Here is a 26,672-nt window from a genome sequence, read left to right as displayed (position 1 = left end):
TACCACAAAGTAAAAAAATAATTGTCAGCAGGGATGTCTAGTTTCTTGAGTTAGACAAATGGAGTTGGGAGAATGATAAGAAGTTTCAGATTCAAGAGGAGAATAATGATGTAGATGAAGAACTTGTTAGAGGAACCAGATCACTCTCTAACATTTATCAAAGGTGTAATGTTGCTGTAATGGAGCCTGCAGGATATGAAGAAACTGCAATTGATCAGAAATGGATAGCGGCAATGGAGGAGGAGGTCAAGATGATGGAAAAGAACTAGACGTGGGAGTTGGTGGACAAACCTAAACACAAGAAAGCTATAGGAGTCAAGTGGGTTTACATGACCAAGCTCAATCTTGATGGTTCTGTGAACAAACATAAGACAAGGCTTGTTGTCAAGGACTATACCCGGATGTTTGGGGTAGATTTCTCTAAAACTTTTGCCCCAGTTGCCAGGTTGGACACCTTAAGGATGTTGCTAGCTGTTGTTGTACAAAAGGGCTAGGTTATACATCAAATGGATGTCAAGTCAGCTTTTCTCAATGGATACTTGGAATAAGAAATTTTCGTGGAGCACCTGAAGGATTTGCTATTCAAGGACAAGAGGAAAAAGTGTATCTATTGAAAAAAGGCCCTGTATGGTTTAAAACAGGCACCAAGGTCCTGGTACAGCAGAATTGATTTATACTTGATAAACTTAGGCTTTGAAAAGAGTCTAAACGAATTTACCTTATATATCAAGAAGGTTGACAATGAAATACTTGTGGTATCTTTATATGTTGATAATTTGCTTGTTACATAGTAAAGAGCTGATTGAAAAGTTTAACAAGAAATGAAAGATGTCTTTGAAATGATAGATCTTGGAAAGATGGCATTCTTTCTTGGTATGCAGGTACAGTAAAAGCAAAATATAATATTTGTATATCAGCAAAAATATGCAAAGGAAATTCTCAAGAAGTTCAACATGGAAGAATGCAAGCCAACTCCAATGAATCAAAAGGAAAAAATTTGCAGAGACGATGGAGTTGAAAAGGTTGATGAAAGACTGTAAAGGAGTATAGTAGGTTGCCTAATGTATTTGACTGCAACCAAGCCAGCTATTAGGCATGCAGTAAGTCTGCTATCAAGGTACATGCACTGTTCTAGTAAAATTCATTTTCAAGTAGCAAAAAGAATTCTTAGATATGTTAAGGGCACAATTAATTATGGAATAAGATTCAGTCAAGTTAAAAATTTCAGTTTCCATGGTTATTCTAATAGTGATTGGGCGGGATGTGTTGAAGATATGAGAAGCACCTCAGGTTATTGTTTTAGTTTTGGTTATGGAACTTTTTCATGGTGTTCTAAGAAACAGAAAATTGTAGCTCAATCTATGGCAGAAGTAGAATATGTAGCTGCTACTTCTGCTGCAAATCAAAAGATAAAAGAGACCGCCCTTGATCTGGGCGGGATCTATCAGTAGCGGCATTCTCCCTTTTCTCGATCTTTAATTGAATTATGGAATTTTATCCCAGAGCAGCGGAACTAACTACTCTATTAGAAAGCAATACTTAAAAAGGTCTCTCATGGCCCAATTATTATTACAGCATTCTCTACCATAGAATTCGGCCTTCGGGGTCAACTTGGCAGCTTCTATGAGCTCTTTAGATCAAAAAACTCATGACAGATTTGCATATGGAACAAGAAGAAAGCACACGGATATTTGTGGACAACCAAGCTGCAATTTCAGTTGCTAATAATCCAGTGTTTCATGGCAAAACAAAACAGTTCAAGCTAAAATTTTATCTTCTAAGAGAGGTACAAAAGGAAGGAGAAGTACAGCTAGTCTACTGTAAAACAGAAAATCAAAATGCTGATACCTTAAAAAATGCACTTCCCAAGATTAGATATGAATACTTGAGGCAAAAGCTTGGAGTATGCAGCTCCAGAGCCAAGGAGGAGTGTTGATTGGCATGACTCTGAAGCTGCTAACAGAATGCAGGAATCAGTTTTGATTTGTGGTATTCTTTAGGCAATAAAATAGTCAAACTGACTATGACCTTTTCTTCATGCTATGTTTTAGTACTTGACAGATATGCCTCTTATGTAGCAGATTTTTCTGCAATTTAGTTTCCACCATGGTGTATAACTAGATGCTTTGTTATTCAATAAATTATTAGATGATCAAAAGCCTAAAAAATTATCTTTGTTCTTGTTATCTTTGCATTTTTAATATCTAAAAAAAACACAAGTTAGGCACTTCAATCTACAATATAATTTTCACTAGCAGTAACACAGCTTAAAAGAATATAAAAGTGATTTTTTCCTAATAGTTTAACTTTCTAAATCTAAAATAATAAAGAAAGAAAATGATAAACTCATGTTAAAAGAACAAACTAAGCCAGAACAAGAATCCTAGAAAGAAAATGCCTAGACAAAATTAGTAACAAATTACCTCTCAAATGTATTATTGATCAAACCAGCATTAAAAACAATCAAGCCTTTCTTTTAATTACACACTATTGAACATCACATGACCATTAAAAACAAAGAAAACCAAAGATAGATTCAGAAAAATTTGAAATAAGGAATTCCAAATAGTACTGCGAATCACAAAGACCAAGAAATAAGGTTATGACATCTTATCTTCAGCCCTTGTTCCATGGATTGAAGCAACACTTATCTACAGGTTTTCTTTAGCATTTGATTACATATCCTTTGGAGTTAAACTGTCTTTAAGAGTTGTTTCCTTCCTATTGGTATTGACTACAGTGTGGATTATTTTGCATTTTTAATCTCTGCCAGAGCATTGGATCCTGTAGTCTTACCATCAAAAGCAAGCCATGCTGTCAAGCAGCGACTTTTAAATTTGTACGATCACTATCAATGGTTCTGGCATTTATCTATTGTTTGTCAAGGTAAGTGGCTCATTACATTCATGATGCAACCATAATATTATATTGAAGCAAGGCATTATAGCTTTGCAGTGCTAGGAGTTTGCTTGTGGCACACATTCGTTGTGTTATTTTAATTTTTCTATCAAGAGATTTTACTTTGTTTTTGTTTTTCATAAATGCTATCCAATATTTTATTGCTTTCTTGCTGTTGACAATATATACTATCTTCAATATTAGGCCATTAGAATAAACCAACTTTATAATTACTATTTAATGCATTCAATCTAATCTTGTTGGTTATCCTGTTAATCTATGGTCATGTTGTTATCTTCACAGCTTAATTCTACAAGCATAAAAATTCTTTACTGAGGTTAAGTGACTCAAGTGATGCAATAAATGTATGTTTTGATGCTTTTTCCTTAGAAACCTTTCTTTACATTAAGTATTATGTATGTTTAGTGATTGTTAATTTTCTGTTATACTTATTTGCAGTATTTTTTTTGTTTGTTATATATTGAAATTTGAGAAACATTTGCAATTAAATGTTACCATTTGTTAAGATTAATAGCTATAAATTCTGCCATTCATAGCTTCAAAGTTTTGAAAAAGATGCATCATATATATGATAGTCTTCTCGAATTTTTGTCTTTTTGATAGGATACAGTCTCTGCAGCTTGTATTAATCTCATTGAGTAAGCATTGAAGCATTTTTTTCCCCTTCATTTTCTATTCGTCTGATCCTATAGTGCATGGCATTTTGATTATCAAATATAGCTATCATAAGGAATACAGTTAAAGTGTGTGAACAAATCTTATTTACAACTATTTTCTCTTGCTTTGGCAAACGGGCTTCAATTTTACTGGGAAAGCTATTTATTCTGCAGTATGGATTGTTGTTGTAGTGTAATTGTTTATTGAGTTGTTGGGATTCTCTGCCTAGAAATGGGTAACTGCTGGGGGTCTTGGAACAGTATTGCTGACCCTCACAGTTTGCGAGGTATACTTTTTTTATTTTTATTTTTTAAAAAAACTTATTAATATCTATCTAGTTAAAGTACTGTATTATAACATACTCTAGGCCATCCATTTTCATAATCATAAGATTATGGTTTTATAGGCTTTTTTGAACTCCATAGACCTAATATTTATGTGTTTTTCAGATATTTACAAACTTCCTTTCGACTGTAATGATCAATTCTACACGGCCACTTGTTGTGAATGAGTGGATTTAAACTAGATTGAAGGCTATGAAGTTTTTGGTACAGTCCTTGTGTATATTTTCTTCCCTTGAATGCCACCACAAGAAAGTTGAATAGCAGTTATAAAAAGAATAAAATAATTACTGCTTCGGTATTCTTCCTTTAATTATGTTGATTTATATGCTAGTTGAGTTTAACAACATGACATGCTTTGTAAAAGAAATAGAGGAACTGATCAACTTGGGTTATTATTTTTCTTCTTTGATGGGCGTGTTATCTTATTCCAGCATGTGCGTTGGTGGTCATCAACTATTATAAAAGGAGATGATCGTGAAGCAGTTCACATTCCGAATCACAAATTCACTGTAAATGTTGTGAGGAATCTTAGCTAGAAGACTCGTGCAAATCAAGACCCGTCTAGCTATCAGGTAATTTGGATGTCAATAAAAATTAATGTGAGAAGCAAATATACTTACACCTGATTATTAAAGTTATGCTCCAAGGACTTCCACTTTTTTCTCATGACCTTATGCTAAAACTTGGGTAATTTCCTTTTAGTGTAGAATATGGTAGCACATTATGCGTAAGGTTTTGGCCCACATTATGCGTAAGGTTTTGGCCAAAAATCCTCATGTGGAGCAGCAAATCCAGAAAATCAGGCTCTTATGGTAAGGCTTTCATTTTGGTCCATTCTAAGTTTGTACTTTAATGGTTTCATTTCTGTTATGGAATAATGGAAATGTAAGGAAAAAAAAAATTATATTGCTTTGCTATCTATCTTTCTTCCTTATCTTTTAACATGATTGATCGTAACTTAATTTTGTATTAGAGCAAAAATCAAATTGTTCTTTTGGTATTGTGTTTGACCCGTAGTCATCCTTTTTTTAGTAAATTTGTTTTAGATGTGTGAAGCTTGTACTTGTGTCAAGTTATTGTGTGGCCGTTTGAGGAGTTTTACTGTCTATTTGTGTTAGCTTATTATAAATTGTTGACTCCACATTCTAATAATTTAAGCTCTTGGTATTGATAGTAACTGGATATAGTATCAAAATCTCAGGTTGTCCGTTTGGTCTTATGTTGCAATCATTATGATCCCTTTTTCTGTATTTTATTGCTTTACTCATGTAAAGTGCATATTTGTTTGTAGTTCCTTTTTTTTTTCCTGGTCTACATGTAGTGTTTGCTTTTATTAACTTATATACATGGTTGTGTCCATTTCTTGAACATTTTAGGAATAATGGTAACTTAATGAGGTTTTAAACGTGCATTTCACCTGTGAAAATAATCTGTTTACTTTCTCAGGGTTGGGTAGCAGTGTTCGTTCTTATGGTTAAATTCACAGAACAATGAGTATTGTGCTTATATGTGGTTGAAACAATTCTCTTTTGAGTGAAACATGGAATTCACTACTCAGAAATCATTGAATTTCTGGTCTTATTGGGTTTCTAAACCCAGTTAGTATTTGTTTAGTGGTTGTTATGTCTTAGCTTGATATGCATAATTGGTCCACTTCTTAACAACTTAAGTTATTGGAATTCAATAATTTAATATGGTATGAGAGTATAATTATTAAAGCGGTCCAGTGTCTACATATAAGGGGGGATTTTTTAATGTCTGTTATGGCTTAAGCTTTTTATACTGGTAACTCTTTGGTAATGTCTCTAATGTATCTGGTTGGCCACCTTCAAATTGTGATGTAAACAATTTTCTTGCTGTTAAGTTGTCTGTGTGCTTAGAAATTGCATATCTTCTAAGTGGCCCCTTTTTTGTTCTTGTTTTGTTGTCTTTGTTTTTTTGGGTAAAAAAGTGACCTCTTGCTTCTTCTTTTAAATTTATCCTGCATTTAATCTTCTCGTATCTATAACTTCAGTATTTGATGTGTGCTCCATGTTATTACAGGCTTTGATATCTTGCTTTGTCAAAACCTCACGTTTTAACGAGTACCTCTGTGTCAAGGTAAAAATTAATCTAGACTACATTAGCAGATGTCTTATACAATTTTTAGTCAACTAGCCCAATAGAGTACCTGAATAAAACAGAACAATTAACTAACCTATAAAAAACAAAAAACTAACCTAAATCATGGGATGCCACAGGTTTTTATTTTAATTGTTGTTCTAGAATTATCATAATAGGCTCTGTATTAGTTTTCATAGCACTATTTTAGGTGGTTGGAAGAAATTTTGAACTGACATTGACGGATGTGCCAATTTTTTAGCATGGAAGTTTTTAAAAGTTACAATGATATATGTAAAGTCATCTACATTAATTAGCTTTGTGCCAGCAGTCACATGATTCTTGAAGTAATGCTGTGATTTGTTCATTAGAATGGCTTAATGTCATGGGCTTAAGCCTAGGTTGTTTTAAGCTAAGTATTGAGCAATATTCTGGTGATAATGTATGACATTCCGAATCATTTAATGAAATTAAGCAGGAAGCGATGCTCTTGGATCTTCTAAGAGTCATTCAGCCATCAACGAGTTCGGCTTGCCACACTCATCCGCACGGTTCAAAAAATATACAGTGAGGCTAACATGGAAAATGTACTATTCTTAAATAGAGTTCGGCTTGCCACACTCATCCGCACGGTTCAAAAAATATACAGTGAGGCTAACCTGGAAAATGTACTATTCTTAAATAGAATTTTTACTCGTAACAGGGAAATTGTGAACCGACCATATCTACTTATTGAACCATCTTACAAAATAAATGGTGATGATAAAAGTAAGGCTTCAACTAGTCCAATATATACAAATGAAGACAAAAAGGCTCAGCCTGAAGGAGCCTCAACATCTGACTCCAGGGAAGATTTGAAGCGTGGATCATTGTCGAGTGTTGATTTAAAAATTGATGATCAGGTTCAAGTGAAATTTAGCGCCAACTCCAACACAATCTCTAAGCATTCAGAAATATCAACATCCAATCCTCAAATCAGGAATTTGGCATCTGAATCTCACAAGCATGATAGTACAGATAAATCAACACAAAGAGCAACATCAAAGATACCCCCTATTATGTCTGAATCTAGCAATGGGAAGAGAGATATTAAATCATCTGTTTCACACTCAAAGCAAGATGGCGACAACATTCAATGTAATAATATTGCAGGTACTAGGTTTAACTTCAAAATTCAACACCGCTAGCCGATTTAGATTTTGTATTGATCAATGTATTGTTCATTAAATCAGGAAGTAACTAAATATATATATATATATATATAATATATAGCAACGACATTCTACAATCTATATACTGACATACTCCACACTATAGTTCTATGTTTTATAGAACTATTAACAGCTTGTCAATTCAATACCTCGTGCATACCCATTTACATATTTGTAACACATTGTTGTCTTGTCCTTTGTTTCCTAAAAAGAACAAATGGGAAAAAAAATTATTTCCCTGCCTTTACTACTACAAATGGAAATCTTCAGTGACGCTTCCGATGGCGAGTATTTCACCATCAGGGGGAGGAGGTGTAAGCCGTACCCTCTTTGCAGGTGGACTTTCATGAGATTCTGGCAACAGGCCATCATCAATCATCTGCTGCATATTATTACACGAGACCATGCTGTTTTCTGCCACTTTTGAATCTTGATGCACTTCTTTATCAGCAATTTCTTGGCAAGAAGGAAGTGGACCTCCATTTTCATTGCCACCGTTAAGTAAATCATGATCTTGAGAATCTCCTACAATGACAGCATCCAAGTCGCAAGATGCAGAAACAAGACGAGGAGGTTGAACATTCTCAATTGGTGGAGATTTATGTTTATCTGTATTTACTTTTTGGTTTGGATCCAAGTCTTCCTCAACTGGACAATTCTCCATGATCCCAACCTCTTCCGAATCATCAGAGGCACATAATGATGGTTCAGAAGATGAGTCAACATCCCCATTTTCTGCTTGCAGAGAGATTCCAACATTGAAAGTCTCAGCTCCATAACCACTTGACGAATGAGGAACGCCACATGTTTGAGATGGGATTCCAGTTATTTGATGAAATCCGGAGTCTCCTGGAGGCAAAAACACAAAATGCTCACCAGTTTCTGCATCTTCCTATTGTGAAGCACATAAATACAAATGTTAGAAATGCAAGGAAAGCATGTGTTTGATGTCTAGATTCTTATAACATATATGTTGTGTGTTCTTTCTCGTGCCGTTATGGCTAGCAAGTTCATGATATGAAACATAGGAGCAGTTTCTTAAATAAGGTAACCAACGATTTTCAAAGATCGGTGAAATAAAACAAATAAGAATAAGAAAACTTACAACTAAATGTTATTTTAATGCACATTTACCAAAAATTTTAAGATAGTTTCTGTTTAACATATGCATTATGGAGGAACATTCGAAAGAAGAATTTCGTATTGAAATGGTCATGGGGTGCATTAACATATATCTTTTAAAAGAAGTACCAATACCACCAAACTATTTCCACATGAACTCATACATATTCAAAATCATTATATTGCCGCCTAACTCATTATGTTTAACTGCAATTAACTGTTGATGGCAGGTTTTAGGCTCAACTTAGACTTGTTTTTCCACATTTTAATGGCTAAATTAAGAGAATATAGGTTAGAAAATAATGTAAAAAGCAGAAATATGAAGCAATTTTTAAGCTGAGCAGAGAATTGAAATTTACTGAACCGACAAGAAAGTTTCCAAAATATTACTTAAAAGAAAAATCTGTCAGAAACAGATTCACTGACTGCAAAAAGGACTGATATGACAGGGAACTAATATATCAGAGAGCAATAAGATTATTTTTGTTCACTTGGGAAGATTAGGAGGCAATAGGCGTTAGAGAGCAATTTACACTTCAAAGAAAATATTTGAACATAGAAATATTAATACCTCTCCAGGTGGCATGGCTCCATTGAGATGGAAGTAAGAAGATTTTTGGTCAAAAGTTTGATACTGTTCAAGCAGTGCTCCTGCAGTGGCACCTGGCTCAAAAAGGTCCCTGAGAACCAAGCCAGAATCATTTGCACTCTGAGAATTCTTCATGGAGGATGCTGCTAAAAGTGTCATTTCAATACCCCGGCTTGCTTCAGAACATGTTAAGTCCTCTTGATGAGTCAAATCAGGACTGCATCTCTGCGAAAAAAACTCTACACCAATTTCATTCCCATTACTTTCTGGAAATTTAGATGATTGGTCATCATCACTAAATGCTGCTGAACAGATCTTGCGAGAATGATTTTCAACAAGCTCAAAAATTAACCTCTGGATGAGAGTACGCTTGAGAGAAGCCTCAGATGGCAGAAACCAGTTCATGTTAAGCTGGTAAAGAAGAATTAATTATGAATATTAAAAATATATAAGCTTCAAACAAGTGAAAAGAGTACTCACCCTTAGATTACGAATGGCTCATACTGAAATTTCAAAATTTGAATAACTAGAAAAAGGGAAAACGGGTTCAAGTTTCCAAGTAAGCAAGAATACATCTACTCTTCAAATTTTAAACCTAACTTTATACTATTATTTACTTAATTCTTTTCCTTCTTATTTCTTTGTATTTCTATAGCATGCATGATCAGTGAGTAAGAATACAGTAACCTCCTTTTTCTCACTCTAACATTGAAGATGAGAAAATTCCTTAGATGTAATGCAATGATACAATAAAAAGTCATTTTTTGTATATATCATGGAAATATATTATTTATGTGCCCTGTTTGCCTACAGATGTATACAGTGACAGACAAGTTTAGTTTTTTGGCTCAAATTTCATGAACAAAAACTTTCAAAACTGAGAAACTGTCCCCTAAAAAAGAATTAAACCGACAAACTAAATTTGGAAAAAAAGAAGGGGAAAAAAAAAGTGTAGCTGCACCAAAAATGGGAAAAGTTCTATAAAATTAGAAACTCAAACGTTGGGATCTATTGTACTAATGCACAAACTTTACAGTTATGGATACAAAATTCTAGTGGTGGAAAAAAAGGTCAAAAAGACAAATAGTTAATAAGATATGGGAAAACGAAAACCAAACACTACTTACAAAGCTAGAGGGCTTGGTTATCTTGAATGGACTGAAATGAGCAGGAGCTTCTGCCAGAAAGAGCTCCAGATAGTGGAGGAGAAACAGACCACAGTCAAATGAATTTTCCTGTTGTGGAAGCTGGAAAGGAATATAAATTAACATCATGATAATTAATTTTTTAATAAATTGGCCATTTAAATTATCAATTGCCACTGCACTCCAACATTTCTCATTTAATGGAAACAAAATAGAGATAAAAAATAACAAATAAAGTACTAAACTTTTCAAGTAGAAAGACATTTTAAAAAAAAATTATCTTATGCAACAAAACAAATAATGTGATAATATGATGGTATGAGGATGCATAATATACCGAAGCCAAAAAGGATTTTGTTATCATAATTTATAGGGAAAAAAGAAATGCAGATGGTACATTTTCAACGGTACTTCTGTGCAAAGGTTGTTAATTTACTCTTTTAGCTATTTATCAAACTTTGGAACAAAATAGGAAGCAAATTAGATTATTGATGACATATAAATGGTGCTTAACATGGGAAAATGTGTGAATGCCAATTCCTTCAAAAGAAATCCAATAGCATAACTTCTTTTTCAAGATTGTCAAATATTTTGAAGTTCTTTTGATTTTTCACCACTGGCATTGTCCACTGAAATTAAAATTCAGTAACACGACTACACAAAAAAATTTCAGAAGATGAAATCAGAGAAAATATTTAATATCATTGTAAATAACATCCAAAAAGAAATACATGAAAATCAACATAATCCAGGGTATCTGGCAATTTCTCAACCACAATCCTACAATTGTTGGCGTTACATTGTCCATAATTTGAAATTATTATAGTAACATCAAAAAAGGAATTTATGAATATTAACTGATGCAAGATGGAAACAATGAATCAATGCAATATGGAAAAAATCTTTGAAACTTATGAGAGGAGGGAAAACCAGATTCTAAGGTCCAAACTTTGTAGGACCCAAGTTGTTTTAGTTTACCTTAGTTTCTTTATTTAGTTAGTTTATTATGTTTTTTAGGAAGTTTTATTATTTAGTTTCCTTTATTTAATTAGGGTTTCCTATTATTCTAGTTTCCTTATGTTGTTGGGTGGTTTTATTATAAATAGGGACCTCTATATCCCTATGAGACAGTTGATTAATAACATGAATCTTTTCTGAGAGGTTATTTTTCAGGTCTTGTGTGATGCAAACTAAAACTAGGTGTGATGCCTAGGGATTTTAGGAGTGATTCCTAAAATTGTTCTAATGTGATACTCGAATCCTATCCTTAACTTTCTGCTTCTTTTCTATTCTACCCGTCCTACATCATCAACATAATCCAGGGTGTAGCAATTTCTCAATCACAATCCCACAATTGTTGACATAACATTGTCCAACACTTGAAATTATTATGATAGTCAATTAAACAAAATATTCTACTAGTTTGGCTCTGGTCGGAAATTGAAATATTATTGCCTAGTCCAGTTTAATCATACCATGTGGTTGATGTTTTACTTATTACTAGAGTTTGGAAAGACCAGCATAGGCTACGGAAATAGGAAATTATAGTTTGATCATAAAAGAAAATTTTTACATGTTCTATAGTCCACATTCTGGTGGGGGAGGGGGTTAATGGAGAAAAGCATAGGTAATTCCTTCCTTCTCTCATTCTCTTCTTCTGCCTTATCTTCCTCTTGTCTTTCATCTGGTCTTCTCTCTTTTCTCTACTCATCGCTCTTTTTTCTCTATTCATTTACTATCTTGATTTAATCTGGCTGCTAAATACATATCCTATCCTTGTTTGTGAGAAATGAACTTTCACAATAGAAATCCAGTCAACTATACCCCTTTGTGCCTAATCTTTATTTCTGGATTGCTGGTTTTGCAAAAATTTTGCTTTATTTACTTGTTAATCATTTGAGGACACTTCTTGTTTTTCTTTTTAAAAGACTCAAGTCTGATTTTTTAAGAACTTTAACTTATTAACCTAATTTAGGAGTAGCAGCAGTAACAAGCTTATGCAACAATGTGATGCATGCGATGCAAACAGAGCTTACAATACAAAACTGCTTCAGTATGATAAGAAATGATTTTGAGCAAATCTTTTCAACCTAAAGCAACTAAAAAATGCTAATCAAGACAGAAGACAATACCTCAAGTGGAACAAATCGCATGTTTTGAAACCTTAGTGCCACTTCATCAGATGTCTCCTTTTGCCTCTCTTTCCATTCTTCCCACAAATAACTATCATTTCATGATAAAAGATTATGCTCCAGAATTCATATGCTTCAAAAAATAGTAAATAGCACAAAACAGAGAGCATATAAAGAAATTATTAGGCATGGAAAACATCTATCTCTTCCATTTACAGTAGGTTATGCTACAAAATACTAGTAAGTATAATTAGATGTTTGCCCAATGAATTGTTTCAATCAAGCAGGTGCAGTTTTGCATGGAGACAGAGGAGGCAACTGGATCCAGACTAGTTTTAGATATGCTTTTATGGTTTAAAGGTTGTTTTTTTTTTTCTTTCTTTCTTTTTTTTTTTTTTTTTTGGGTTCCTATCATTTCGTCACCCACAAATATGAATCTGACTTTTTTTTTTTTTCCCCCTTTTAGAAAATGTTATTTTCATTAGTTTCTTTTACAATTCAAAAACTTATTATTATTCTTCATTGTGCTTCAAATTGTTTGATGTTTCAAATCTTATTATTATTCTTCCTTTAATTTGATATATATACCCAAACCATAACACTTATTTCAGATAATTCTAAAATCAAATTATTTGAAATAAAGCATAAACCTTACATCCTATACTTTTTTTGCATTTTTTTTTTCTTTTTGTTGATCATGTAAACACCGTCAAATAAAGTAAGGAGATTAAACATACTCAAATTTTTGAAAAAGTATTTTATTAATAGTAAATTAAGCAATTTATATCAATGTAGAAAATAGTTAAATGGCCAAAATACATTTAAACCCCTTAAACTACTAAACACTTACAAATAACACCCAAATTATACAAAAATGTTACATATTCAATCCTAAAGTTATAATTTGTAGGGAGCATGTTCCTGACATAGGGTGGGAACCTGTAAATGCATCAAGTGTTGAGGGCGTGATATTAATAAATAATTCAAAAGTAAAAACATAATTGGTCAAGTGGCTCATTTGCCACATCAACAGGTTCCCAACATAAGGTAGAAACTATGCTCCCAACACATCAAAATCCTACAATTTTATAATTAAAAAAATTCCTACAATTAATCAAGAATACCATTTGATATACTGATTTTTTAACTTTCATGTAACACTTTTGTTACAAATCAACAATAATGTCATAATTCATTTTAATGAATATACAAATTATATTATAATATAACTAAGATTATATAGATAAATTTTATAAAAGAAGATCTTTATTATATATACGTGTATGTATCAGGTTAGAACCAGCATATAGAAAACAAACAAACCCCCTTGATCAGCCTTTGGATTGCTTCAAAGGCTGAAATTTAAGAATACGTTAGTGGTTTATTATTAGATAAGAGGGTGTGCTTCACTATGCTTTTATAGAATTTTAGTAGTTCACTAGACCCACATAAGCCACCAATGCTTTTTTAATATCTCATTTCTTCTAGTAATTCAAAGACCAATCAAGGAAGTCCTAATAATAAAAGATAGGGTATCCTGATGTGACAATTACTCCGTGTGTGTATATATAAATGTTTAATTTAATATAGACTTTGAATGACCCATCCCTCCTTAAGTGATTATAATGAATATTATATATTTATATATCTTTACAATTGCCACCACTTATTTAGAATTCTGCTTTGCTCCTATGTATATCACTAAATTACCAATGTGATTGCTTTAAAGGTCTTGAAAGCTGAAGAAAAGGGTGAAGTGCTATGAAACCGTCCTATCTTGGATCTTTCATGGATCATACAGAAAGAAAAGAAGCAAAGAATTTTTATGCAAGATTTCTAGATCTAGATTTCCAATGGAATCTTCTAAAGTTTCTGGCTTCATTTTGGGTGTCTCCTGCACAGGAGCTTAATGGCTACCATTTTACTAGTTAGGTTTTAAGGTTTCTGATCCTCTTTGAATACTTTGTATTCGTTTTCTGTTGCAATAAAATCACATGTTTCTTAGAAAAAGAGCAAAAATAGAAAAGAAAAAAGAAATGACCCTATCCTGCTTGATTGAAAAAATGACAAGAAGAAACTAATAGTCAGAGATGCTTCATTTTTGGGTGTCTACTGCAAAGGAATTTAATGGTTACCATTTTATTAGTTAGGTCTAAAGATTTCTGATCCTCTTTAACTACTTTGTATTCGTTTTTCGATTTCAATAAAATTACATGTTTCTTAGAAAAAGAGAAAAAATAAAATAGAAGAACAGAAATGACCCTATCCTGCTTGGTCAAAAAAATGATAACAAGAGACTAATAGTCAAAGATTTATTGGCCAACAAAAAGTCTTTAACATTTTTAATAGCTTCTGGTGAAAATGTTCCACTTGCCATTGCCAAAAGGGAGGGAGGGAGAAAGGAAAATTTCTTCACTTATCTAGAGCCAAGTCTGCTTACAAAAGCAAGATGTTAAGAGCAACAGGAAGAGAAAACATGGTCCATAAAAAAAACTTCTAATAGGAACGGCAATAAGGTGAGGCAGGGGCAGGGTGGCCTTACTTGGCCAACAAAAAGTCTTTAACATTTTTAATAGCTTCTGGTGAAAATGTTCCACTTGCCATTGCCAAAAGGGAGGGAGGGAGAAAGGAAAATTTCTTCACTTATCTAGAGCCAAGTCTGCTTACAAAAGCAAGATGTTAAGAGCAACAGGAAGAGAAAACATGGTCCATAAAAAAAACTTCTAATAGGAACGGCAATAAGGTGAGGCAGGGGCAGGGTGGCCTTACTTGCTCCTTACCCCACCCTGCCTCTTTTGCTCCATTCCCACTGTGGGGAAAATACTAACTAAAAATATTCTTTAAATTTTTATTTTCACATAAAATATAAAAAATTTATAACAATATGTTATACAATGTTTAAGATATAATGCCATATGCAAGTAATATATATATGTACATATAAAAAATACTACATCTAAGCATAAATATACATATAAAGAAAAGAAAACATATAAATATGGACATGTTTAAATTCTGTCCCTGGGCAAATATTTTAGCCCCGCTCCTGGCATTGTTGCCCATTTAAACAGGTATCCTCACCGCATTAATGAAATGCCCAATGGAAATCGATTGAGTTGGGCATTTGCCATGAAGACAGATATAGACAAAATATGTGCTTTAAAAAACATGAGAACAAATATATGAATCAGAAACAATATTATGATGAGTTTAGACAGCCAGAGATACCTTTGAACAAGATTTTTGAGACCCGTATGACTTCCTTTTATTGAATCCATATGCAATATGCAAGGAACTTTGACTGACTTATCTATGTCTCCATCTGAAATTTAACAGAAGTGCATGAATAACAGAAGAACAACAAATAGCCCATTCACAATCCAATTAAAGCTTACCTTTAAATTTAGCAACATCACCAGGATGACATATGACTATTAAACTCCAATGCAGACTGACAATTAAATTGCATTAGGCAGTATGCATCAGTACTCAAACATAAGTGCTTATTTATATCTAAGAAGCACAGGCATCTTCAAATAATCTTACTTGAAATTTATAGGAATAAAGATATAATCCTTTCCAAATAAATCAACTTTCCTCGTCCATTTGCGAACCCGTTGAAAAGCAGCCTTGCCATCAGAAACACTAGAAGGATCTTTGTCTAGATCAGCCAACTTCCGAAAGAAAAAACTATTGAAGAAGTGGAACCTATGCCTTTCCTCAGGTGGAATCTGATTTTTCAAATACCTGCTTAAATAATCAACTTTTCTTAGAAAAATAACATTGGAATCTCGGAGTAATTTGTCTAAGATATTTATCATAATTAACATATCTTTTTCCATTAAAAAAAATAGAATTTCACTATTAGTTTCAGTGCTGTACAATTTTCATTGGGTTAGTATGCATTTAGCACCCACAAGAACAAAACATTAATAAATAAGTACCTCAATTGTCTCCCTTTGTGAAATCAAAAGGATAAAAAGAAATCACATATGGGATTCAAAAGAGAATGAATGCATAAAAAGAAACCACACACAGGATCCAAAAGAGAATGAATGCATCAATACAATATCAAGAAACAGAAAAATGTAACATATGAACTCACTTGATGTAGAAGTCAATGATTGTGTCATTGATGAATGTCTCTGGTTGTAATAAATCAACATCTCTCTTACTAATTGAAACAGCATCTGAATCGCCTTTTGGATAGATAACATCTTCAAAAGACTCATCAAAACTGTAAAGCATCTCCAAATTAATATACTTTTATTCAAAACTTAACTGAAAAAATATACTACACAATTATCTTGATTTCAAAAATAGAGCACATAGTATTCAAACATACTGCGAGGTACATTTTGCACCCCATAACAAAAGCAAGGAACATAGAAAAAAACAGATAGATAATTACAGAAATCACCTCTTTATGGTGGCCGTGCCTACCCTAATCCTCTAATTGCATATATTGGGCTCCTTAGACTAATGTGACCTAAAAAAGATACCGTTTCTTTTTCTAGTCTCTTATCATTAGTAATTACTAACCTACCATCCACTTCCATCCGTTTGTACTTTGCAGCATTTACAGTATTAGTTTATGAAGTTTAAATAATCAATTTAAACTACACACATTAGTTAGTAAAAAATAGACAATCAACTTAATGCAGCAACAAGATGCCAGATTAACATAAACAAAGAGTTAGGGCATCTTTGGTATGCAAAATAAATATAGGAATTGAATAGCTATTAAATTGTTCCCAAGTTTGATATATTTCAATTTTCAGAATATCTAATCCACTCTTATTCCCCCATTTCAAGGAATAACTATTCTTTTTAAAAAGGTCAAAATTGGTATTCCTTCATTTTAAGAATTAATATTCTTACCAGACTTAAAATATATTTCAATCTAGATTGATTATCATATACTAAAAATACATAAATAACTATAAAATTTGACTTTAATTTTTTTTTTTTTTTTTACCAATTTAATATTTTTGAAAAGAAAAAAATATTTATGAAGGCTAAACATTGAATCTAATTCAATATAATAACCAAACATACTAATAGGAATAACTATCACTTTTCATTCTTTTAAAAACTATGAATAGGTATTCCTATTCCATTAGGAATAATTATTTTGTATACCAAACGTGCCCTTAGTAGATGGCAACTTAGTAATAAATGGTGTGAAATATCCCTCTTAAGTAAAGTCTAATTAAAACCAAATTGAGTAACAATCACACAAGTATAATTTATAACAAATATGCCTTAAATTATCCCAATAAGATATCCACACATAAAAATCATGAGAGCAAAAAACATGATGTACTCAAAATCATGCATAAAAAGTAGTATACATATGAAGGAACACATGTAAAATGGTAGGTAACAAAATGGAAGAATAAGTAAATAATATTTCGAGCAAACGCAGACAACAAATATATTAACCTCTTCAAAGTTAAATTGAAAGGAGGGGTAAAAAGTCAGTTTAACTCACCGTGGGAAATAATGCCTCTGTCCAGGTGAATCTCCATCTGTTCCCATGACAATGCTGCTAAAAAAATGAAGTTAAGAACCAATGCTTAGCACTATAAAATAAAATGAAGATCAAGGAGGAAAAACAAAAAGAAAAGATAAACAAACAAACAGTTAAGAATGATAAAAACATCTGCATCCCATCCATCCTTTTAATTAAAACATGAGACAAACAGTTTAAAGAAAGATGAACTTCTAAACCATTATTCAGCGATAATATTGTATAAATTAACCATAGGTAGATTAAAATGTAGACGTACATAAATACATGCACATATATGGACAAGAATTAACAAAAAAAGCTTGTCAGTTTACTATTGAGTTATTGCAGCATGACAAATAAAACGTGAAGATGCAAAATATGTCTCAAAGTTATGGGAAAGCATAAAAGAAGACAGTTTCATTGATAGATCATTCTTTCTTTAGCATTTTATCACTAACTAATCATTAAACCGATAGTTAAAAAGAGCAGTGAAACATCAAGACTAACCTAAATCCAGAACAAAAGCAAGCAACCTGGAATTTTTTAGTGAAGTTGAATATGTGGCACATGCGTCTAGAATTCTCTTTCACTTTTTTTTTTTTTTTTTCCCTCTTTCCTGTCATATTCAGGGTTATTTGCACACACTTAGTCCCTTAATATTAGGGTGTTTGGCACTTTTACTCCTGATCTTGTTTTGTTTGGCACTTTTTACCCTTAACTATGGTGTTTGTTGCACTTCTCTTATTTTAGCAATTATTTAAAAAAAAAACAAAAAAAAAATTAAAAAGAAAATAAAAGGGGGGGAAAAAGTGTCAACAAACTAAGAAATGTGCGACAAACACCATAGTTAAGGGACAAAAGTGCCGAAAAAAAAGATCAAGGGTAGAAGTGAAAAACACCCTAAAGTTAAGGGACTACAAGTGCAAATAGCCCTTATATTTATTACAGCTTACAGATACAGACTTAAGCAATTCTATCTTGGCACTTTTCAACCAGACAGAAGATTTTACCCTAGTAATTATGATGCAAGAAAACCCATTGCAAAGTTAACCTCTAGATAGGACTAAACTGTCCATATACAGTGCCTTTAGGAATGCAATTAGAAATAAAATATAACAAACCATCAGAATTTTTTTTTTTTTTTTTTTTTAAATCCTGGATATGAGGGGCAGAAATTCAACTAGAAATCTTATATCACATCTATCCCCACCGCATCTACCATCAACATTGATGTAATTACTGCCATCACCACTATATTTTGAACTAATTATCAAACTAATAATTAAACAGCCAGCACAAGTTAGTTCATCCACTATACAATCCAACCAAGTAGTAGATACAAACAAACATTACAAAATTGCAACCAAATCGTTCATAAACCAGGAATGTTCAGATTCTATCCAGTAGATCCTGTTCAATATTATCCATAAATAATCCTGTCAGACTTGTCCAGCTTCAAGAAACACAACAACAGCCCTAAATATTTATTAGAGTTCAATTAAATCTAGTCTTTCCCAAAGTCTTTCTATTTATTTCTTCTTTAGCCCCTAAATAGACTTTCAAAAAGCCAACAAATGAGTTCCTTTTTCAGAAAATTCAGCTCAATATCAACCCTCTTTGCCCTCCTTAAATTAATTTATTTCCCTACTCTTCCAACTTCCTAACAGCCAAAACCCTGCCTTTTCAAGCCTTACTCCACCATTCAGGATTAGCTGTACTTTATTTTATCATAAGAAACAAAACTTTATTTCAAAAAAATAAAAAAATAAAAATAATACCAAACTTTTTGTTTTTATATAAGAAACAATACATTCTTAATTCAAAAAAATTCATTTTGTATCCTTTGGAGCTAACAGAGTTCTCCATATAGAAATGAGTACATTTTAACATGGCATCTACAACAGCTTCATTATGCAACAACGAAGCAGTCCTGAAATTAACTAAGCAGTGGTAAAAATTAATATTTTCAACATGGATAAACTGAAAGCAAGGAACAGACAAACGTATAAACTGAGGGAATCCAAATTTACTCACTTTACAACATTCCACATGGTCATGTATTGAGCATTCAGGCATGCTATATCTTCCTGTTTCTCAGGCCAGTTAGGTTCAACAGCCGTAATTTTCAACTCCTCAACACCTGGCAAAAGTTAGAGGGCCACCGTCAACTTAAACTACAATTCAAAGGAAAGGAAGCTTCAAGAAAAAAGTTGATAATGTAATTAGGAAATAAAACAAATATGTGTTTTTCTACATTAGAAAGAAAATTGTCTTTTGACATCAAATTCACCATTTCCTTCCGCATACACTCGCACCCCCACTGAGTTTTGTAATCTTGTATCAGTCTTCCTATCGACCTAGATTAAATGGTATATATAAAAGTAAAGTTGGGACAAACCCTGTATAGAAATTAGACTTCACGCAAAATCTCCAATTTAAAAAACTATTTACGGTAATTTTCACACCAAATGTCACTAAACTATGGAGGAAAAAAAATAAAAAATAAAAAATAAAAATAAATAAATACGAACATTCTCTGACCTGAAGTACCACTTGCATCATCATCTTGGCCTGCATCCTTTGAAATTACTCTGAGTTTAATCATCACAGTTGAGACCTAAATGTAGTTGACATAATAAACAGTAAAATTTTAATGACAAATATTAAACAAAGGATTAACAATTAACAACTGACACAGTTTTTCTCAACATACCCTTTGATACCACTGAGTCTCAATATGGATCACATCATCAATTTCCCATTGAAAGTTGAAGGATTTTTGGTTTTCACATGCAGTAGAGCCAGTGATTTTGATGGAATTGTGGGAAAAGGTTAACTGAAGTCCTGTACAATAACTATCCCGATATACAACATAATCAGGATAAAGAACAATGGTTGATTTCATATCATCCTGAAAATTGCACAAAAAGTTAGATGTTACAGATCATAAAGCCTTCCAACCTCAAAGACTAAGAAAACTCTTAAGGGTGAAATGGTACTTAAAAGAATCTATAGACTCCAGAGAAAAAGCTTTTGTAAATTTGAGGTTGGCATAATAAATCCATTTTTTTATAATGTAACAACAATCATAAGTCTGTCAATTTCACGGGAATAGCAGCACCAAAATTGTCTTAAGAAATCCAATGGAGTGATAATCCCCTAAAGGAAATTAAGAACTTAGGCAGGAAATTGAGCATAAACCACTAGAAGAGGGTTAACACAAGATCGAAGGACTCATCAATGACTCAAAAACAAACTTACCAAATAAAGTAAGAAAAGAATAAAATGGTAAGGGACCAATAGCATGGCAGAGTCTTACAGAACTAAGAAAAGCATAACAAATCCAAACATATGCTCCAATTTCAAATAATACAAACTCACATTCTCTCTTTTACTTATTAGAAGAAAAGACAATTACCATTTCCAAATCGCCAGCACAATGATGTGATTCATAATTACTTGGTGAAACTGAAAATAAACAACAAAATTATTGAATGAACACTGAACCAAATAAAGGTCATGAAAGACACATGATGTGATGGAAAAGTATCTAGAATTAAGTTTAAAAGACAATACCACCATCCATTGCAATTTCAGGACTTGATGGAGAACTTTGATCCGTGCTTTCATCAGCATCTGAAATCATATCAACAGGTTCATTCTGCACAGGTTCAAACACGTTCAAACACCCAAGTAAGGTAAAACTTTATTTTATTATGAACGTTTGAATTAAGGAACTGATGTTGCTAATTTTTGACACCGGACATACATCAGATGGAGAATGTGAACAAGCACCATTCGACTGGTTATGTCCACAAGAAGGTGCTCTAGGGATTGAACATATATTCTCCTGTCCGGGAAGAGATTTTGTAAATTCCTGATTATCTAATTTTAACTCAGAATGCTGTTCATGATTCAAGCCTTCAGCTAATGATGCAGCATCACAAAGCTCTTTCATATTAGTTTTCTTCTCTTCAGCTATGCCCAAAGGGGCATACGAAATAGCATTACCACAGTTAAGATCACGCTCAACGGCATCGATATCCATACAAGGTACACTGCCAATTTCTTTTTTTCCATCGTTGGTTCCCTGGGCATCTAGAAACACAACTTAACGAGTCAAAAACACATTCAAATTACAATTATGAGATTCATCAATTATTTTAATATCAGCTACCTAAAACAGAAAATACATCAATAAGATTAAGTAACTTATATCAAATCTACCATGCAAAATAAGCATACAACATTTTGAAAAACTAATTCAAACAATATGGAAATATCTTATATTTGACATTCACTGGAACTCAGCAACAGAAGAGTCTTTATTCCATGATCTATAAATCATAAGCCACATTCAAACCAACCTAACAATTACAGAGACAACTCTTAAGTAGCATTTAGCTACCCCAGATCCCCGGCCCCCACCCCAAAAAATAAATAAATAAAAAAACAAAAAAAAAAATCCGTTACTAAGCACATGGCTTCGCTGCATGGAACAGAGAGAGCCAACTTCTCAGCTCCAAACAATTTTCAAAACAAACAATATTTTAAGGGGCAATGAAGGAAGCAGATCCAACCAAAACTTTGAAAACAATTTGGGTTATTCAAATATGAAAGTATTCAGATTTTTAGTAAATTAGCCCAAGCGACAGAGATATTAGAAAAATAAATCACTGTATACAAAAGAATTAGTATTCAACATTTAGAAACAATGAAGGCCACCACTTCCCAAATACAATTAAAAAGCGTCACTCAAGCTTCCTAAGCATTACCTCTTTGTTAAGACTTTTTCCATGGAGGATGTCAATACAGAGAGAGAACAATAACCTATCCTAAAAGGAACCAAGGGAATAAAACTTTTGTAATGTAAAGGTCAGTAGAAGGAATGATGGCTAAAAGTTTTAGACGAAAGCTTAAAGATAATCTATCAACTGGTCAATGGCTTCTGCGGAATATTTATAACTTTCCTACGTTTTCGACAAAAGAAGGAGATGCACAGAAAACATAGGGTGCCCACCAGACAGGTACAAAACAGTCCACAGACTAACATTCAGAAAAATAAAATTATTGTTTACCAAAAAAAAAAAAAAAAAAATCAACAACAACAACAACAAAAACTCCTATTCCGGCCAGGAGGGAATCCACCTGAGTGTAAACGAGGATCGAACACATCCAGCCAATCAATACATATGTAATGCATCAATAAGGAGCACGTAAACAAGGAACACTCATTTCCAATTTCGCAACAAAACTATTAAATGTTTAAACGAACAATTGCAAACAAACTTGCAAAGTTCATATTTACATCCAAAAACACGAAGACAGAGAGCAACTAGCTAAGTGACATCATTTCTTCAAGCTTAAAATAATCAATCTCAATAACAGAAATCAATCGAGAGAAAAATGCATAGCGTTATATTCCGCAAATCAGTCAAACAAAACATCCATTGGTCGATGTTCCTAAGCAAAGAGAGATGCAAATTCGTACTTGGCGAATGGGAAACGTACCACATTCGAGGAACTCGTGCTTCGAACCAGAATGGTTATCGTTGCCAGTGCTTTTGAATTTGTCCATATACTTCCCGGCGACAGATTCCGTGAGCTCATCTTCTTCCTTGAAATCGAAAACTTCAAGACCCCTACGCGGAGAGCTCCTCATCGGAAAGGCTAACAGTTTCGAATCGGAACTCTTGACCTGTGGCACAACAGGTAGGGCATACGATTTGTCGAAATCGTTTGTGAAATCGGTGAGATTTAGGGCTTGAAGAGAGAGGAGAGAGAGAGAGAGAGAGAGAGAGAGAGAGTTAAGCTGTAGGTATTCAGGGCACGCTGCACGCTACTGTAAACGACCAATTAGAGGGAAACAATTGTTCCAAAAGTGAATTGGATTTGCAAGGCCATTGACGGTAGCTTCATTCGTGATGAGAGAGCGTGAACTCTACACGCTTTGCACTGCTTAAGCCTTTTTATTGGCTTTCTGCATCTAAGCTGAAGAGCGTGGCTTCCACGCTATGCTGGTGTTCCCGATTATTTGCTTCTCCTGTATTTATTTGCTTATTTATATTTTGGTCAAAACTCCCTTCTTCTTTCTCTATTTTTTTTTTTTTTTTTGATAGAACTTCTTCTTTCTCTATTGCTTCTTTATTTTTACTGTAAAAGCGTATTAAAAAATAACAACATTCTTAACGTTTACACTCCAGTAATTAAAAAATAATAATGTAAATTAATTTTTTATTAAATAATAATAAAATTCACTTTTTACTGAAAAATAAAAAACAAAATAATAATATTTCATTTAATAAAAGCTTATGAGGTGTTGATTGAGAGAATATCTTCTATAAAATAGTGGTTTTACAATATCAAATAAATTTTAGATAAAAAGTTAAAAACAAGAGCCTAAGTCCATAGCGATTCTGAGTGTAGGTTTTGATAACCCTGGCCACACCTCCGTGGTGTTCATATTCAGTTCTTCTTCTTTCACACAATGGAAGAGTGTACCCAGTTGCAACCGATTAGTAATGCTCCACAACTGAAACTAATAGCCGATGCAGAGAATGCTACATGATTATCACAGATACGTTTGGTAGGAAAGATTATGTCCGAGAAACATTTCAAGAGCAATGTGGTTCAATCTATCATTCGTAGAGTTTGGTTCACTAATGATTTGTGTCCTTGGTCCATAGATGGTACTCACTTAGTTGTATGGGAGTGGAAGCCGGAGCTATCCTATGAAGATCTTAACTTCAGCTTCTCATCTTTTTGGGTCCAAATCTATGGGCTCCCCCTGCAGTTTATGAGCAGGGAAAACGCAATTACGATTGGAGGGTTATTCTAGAAAGTCCTGCATTGTGAATATTCATCCAGGGTGAATGTCATAGGGATGAAGTATATGCGATTACAAGTTGAAGTTGATATTACTAAGCCCCTTCTGATAGGTTTCTTTCACAAGATTGATCATGGAGGAACTTGGATACAGTTTGCTTATGAACGTCTAGCAGAATTTTATTATGTGTGTGGGCACATTGGTCATGGAAAAAATTCATGTCAGTTCTTAAATACAACCATGCCCAGTACGGAACCGAGTTAGTATGGACCTTGGATACGAGCTGAAACGAATGATTTAGCGACTGTCCGAGAAGGTCACTTTTCGAGAGGGGGTGAAGTTACAAGGGGAGAATTGGATGACTCTTTATCGGACGAGGCAACAACAATCCTTAAGCGGAGAAAGGTCCCGATAACAATGACAGGAAAAATTCAAACGAGTTAACATTTGAGTCTAGGGAGGAAGATGAGAGGAATCGGGCGAGCTCAGATGTAGGAGATTCTACTGTAGATCTACAAGGTCTACAGGGTGAGGGAAACGGTTCTATGAAATAACCAGTGGCGGATCAACACATGGCTCAACCTTTCAGTCCTGTGGATCAGACGAAGGGGCATTCTGTCACATTTTTTCAGTACTCAAATGTTACCGTGTTAGGGAAGGATTTTGAATTAAACAACAGCCGAGCTTTTTCCCTCCCTTTCTCCACAAAAGCCGAAAAGCAGGTTGAACTATGGTTAGGCCCTGGAGCCGAGTCTCAAGGGATGGACTTAGCATAGCATAGTATTGTGGGCCCACCTCTCAACCTCTCAGGTCCTGTCACAAGAAAACAAGCTGGAAAAAGAAAACGTGAAGCCCACAGGTCACCTTGCAAAACATCTTACACTCAGAAAAGGACTGGGCTTCTTATTAAAGATGCTGCGACTACAAATGGAACATGTAACGAGTTACACTACTTGGCTCAACCAGAGAGACTTATGGAACCAAAGTAGAGAGAATCTCTTCTTCCCATAAGTGTTGGTTTCAACTAGGCAGGTACACTTTCACTTTCACCCAAGATTAAAATTAAAGATTTAGCAAGGAGTGGGCAGAGCCCGGGAAGTTTCTTGGGATGAAATGTGAAGGCAAGCGAGATTGTGGCTTCGGGTAACATCATGGCTGAGAAGGTAGGCCTTATCAAGCCCCCCACCTCGCCATGAATGTTATCTTATGGAATTATCGAAGTCTGGGAAAAGCCTCGGCAGTGCAAGGACTGAAAAGCCTTGTTAAAAATTCTGTCCTAGTGGGGTTATTTCTAATGAAAACTAAGTCTGATGTCAGTAGAATGGATAAAATAGCTAAAGTATTACCTTTTGATCACGCTGAGTTTGTGGAAGCTAATGGAAAAGCTGGAGGTCTAGCACTTCTGTGGAGCTCCAAAGTAGACTGGGGGCGTTAATGTTACTCTCTTTAATGGTTAAGTTTGTAGTTGCTGGTTTTGCTATTGTCCAGACCGGAGAAGTTTAAGAGAGGGTTTTTGGGAAGAGCTGGCCAACGTAGTTAGATCAAGTAGTAGTATCTGAATGTGCATGGGAGATTTTAATGACATTACTGGCCAAGCATAAAAAGCAGGGGGAAGGAAGGTAACAGAAAAGTCGCACTTTTTTCTGAAGAATTTTATGATAGATATGGGAGCTTTGGATCTGGGATTTTCTGGCAGTCTTTACACTTGGTGCAACAGAAGATGGGGGAGTGCAAATATAAAGAAGAGGCTGGATAAAGTCATAGCCAGTCCAGATTGGAGGATTACTTTTAATAAAGCTGGGGTCATCCATCTTCCGTCGGCTGGTTCCAATCACTTGCCGATTAAGCTTTCCTTTATCCAAGATCATTTGTCCCTCCCTAAACCGTTTCGATTCATGGAAGCTTGGACTTGGGAGCCAGCCTGCGAGAAGGTTATCAAGGAAGCTTGGAAATTTAATTCACGATTTACAGGTAGAGCGCCTCTCTGTATCAGATTAAAAAACACAACCAAAGCCTTGCGAGCTTGGAATAAGAACAGTTTCAGTTTTTGCCAATCGAGGATCAAGGATCTGGAGATTCAACTTTCTCAGCTTTTCAATCTTCCCCCCTTGG

The 26,672-nt window shown here is 33.9% G+C and overlaps 1 protein-coding gene and 1 non-coding gene across 3 annotated transcripts; one reads left to right on the top strand and one right to left on the bottom strand.

Moving 5' to 3' along the window:
- Nucleotides 1-329: 329 nt before the first annotated feature.
- On the top strand, nucleotides 330-7,213 carry LOC125422937 (mechanosensitive ion channel protein 3, chloroplastic). The gene is made up of 9 exons (XR_009638990.1): nucleotides 330-445; nucleotides 2,741-2,886; nucleotides 3,202-3,265; nucleotides 3,712-3,862; nucleotides 4,026-4,135; nucleotides 4,352-4,492; nucleotides 5,964-6,020; nucleotides 6,499-6,544; nucleotides 6,627-7,213. It is a non-coding gene; the product is annotated as a mechanosensitive ion channel protein 3, chloroplastic (transcript).
- Nucleotides 7,214-7,256: 43 nt separating this feature from the next.
- On the bottom strand, nucleotides 7,257-23,573 carry LOC107421286 (probable ubiquitin-like-specific protease 2B). 2 transcript variants are annotated; one of them, XM_016030503.4, is made up of 16 exons: nucleotides 23,246-23,573; nucleotides 21,504-21,832; nucleotides 21,311-21,395; nucleotides 21,153-21,202; nucleotides 20,448-20,645; nucleotides 20,276-20,351; nucleotides 19,769-19,874; nucleotides 17,714-17,770; nucleotides 16,325-16,456; nucleotides 15,766-15,966; nucleotides 15,615-15,670; nucleotides 15,448-15,541; nucleotides 12,220-12,310; nucleotides 10,070-10,189; nucleotides 8,925-9,353; nucleotides 7,257-8,123 (listed from the first exon to the last, which is right to left on the bottom strand). In XM_016030503.4, exons 1-16 carry the CDS (start codon nucleotides 23,394-23,396, stop codon nucleotides 7,482-7,484), a joined length of 2,817 nt encoding a protein of 938 aa, XP_015885989.1. In that variant the 5' UTR covers nucleotides 23,397-23,573; the 3' UTR covers nucleotides 7,257-7,481. The 2 variants fall into 2 exon arrangements, with proteins under 2 accessions (XP_015885989.1, XP_015885990.1); XM_016030504.4 differs by having other exon boundaries at nucleotides 17,714-17,767.
- Between the last annotated feature and the right edge of the window lie 3,099 nt (nucleotides 23,574-26,672).

The sequence above is a fragment of the Ziziphus jujuba genome, chromosome 5, assembly GCF_031755915.1.
Source record: "Ziziphus jujuba cultivar Dongzao chromosome 5, ASM3175591v1".
Lineage (NCBI taxonomy): Eukaryota > Viridiplantae > Streptophyta > Magnoliopsida > Rosales > Rhamnaceae > Ziziphus > Ziziphus jujuba.
The sequence above is the reverse complement of the archived record's forward strand: the minus strand, read 5'-3'. Positions and strand labels throughout refer to the sequence as shown.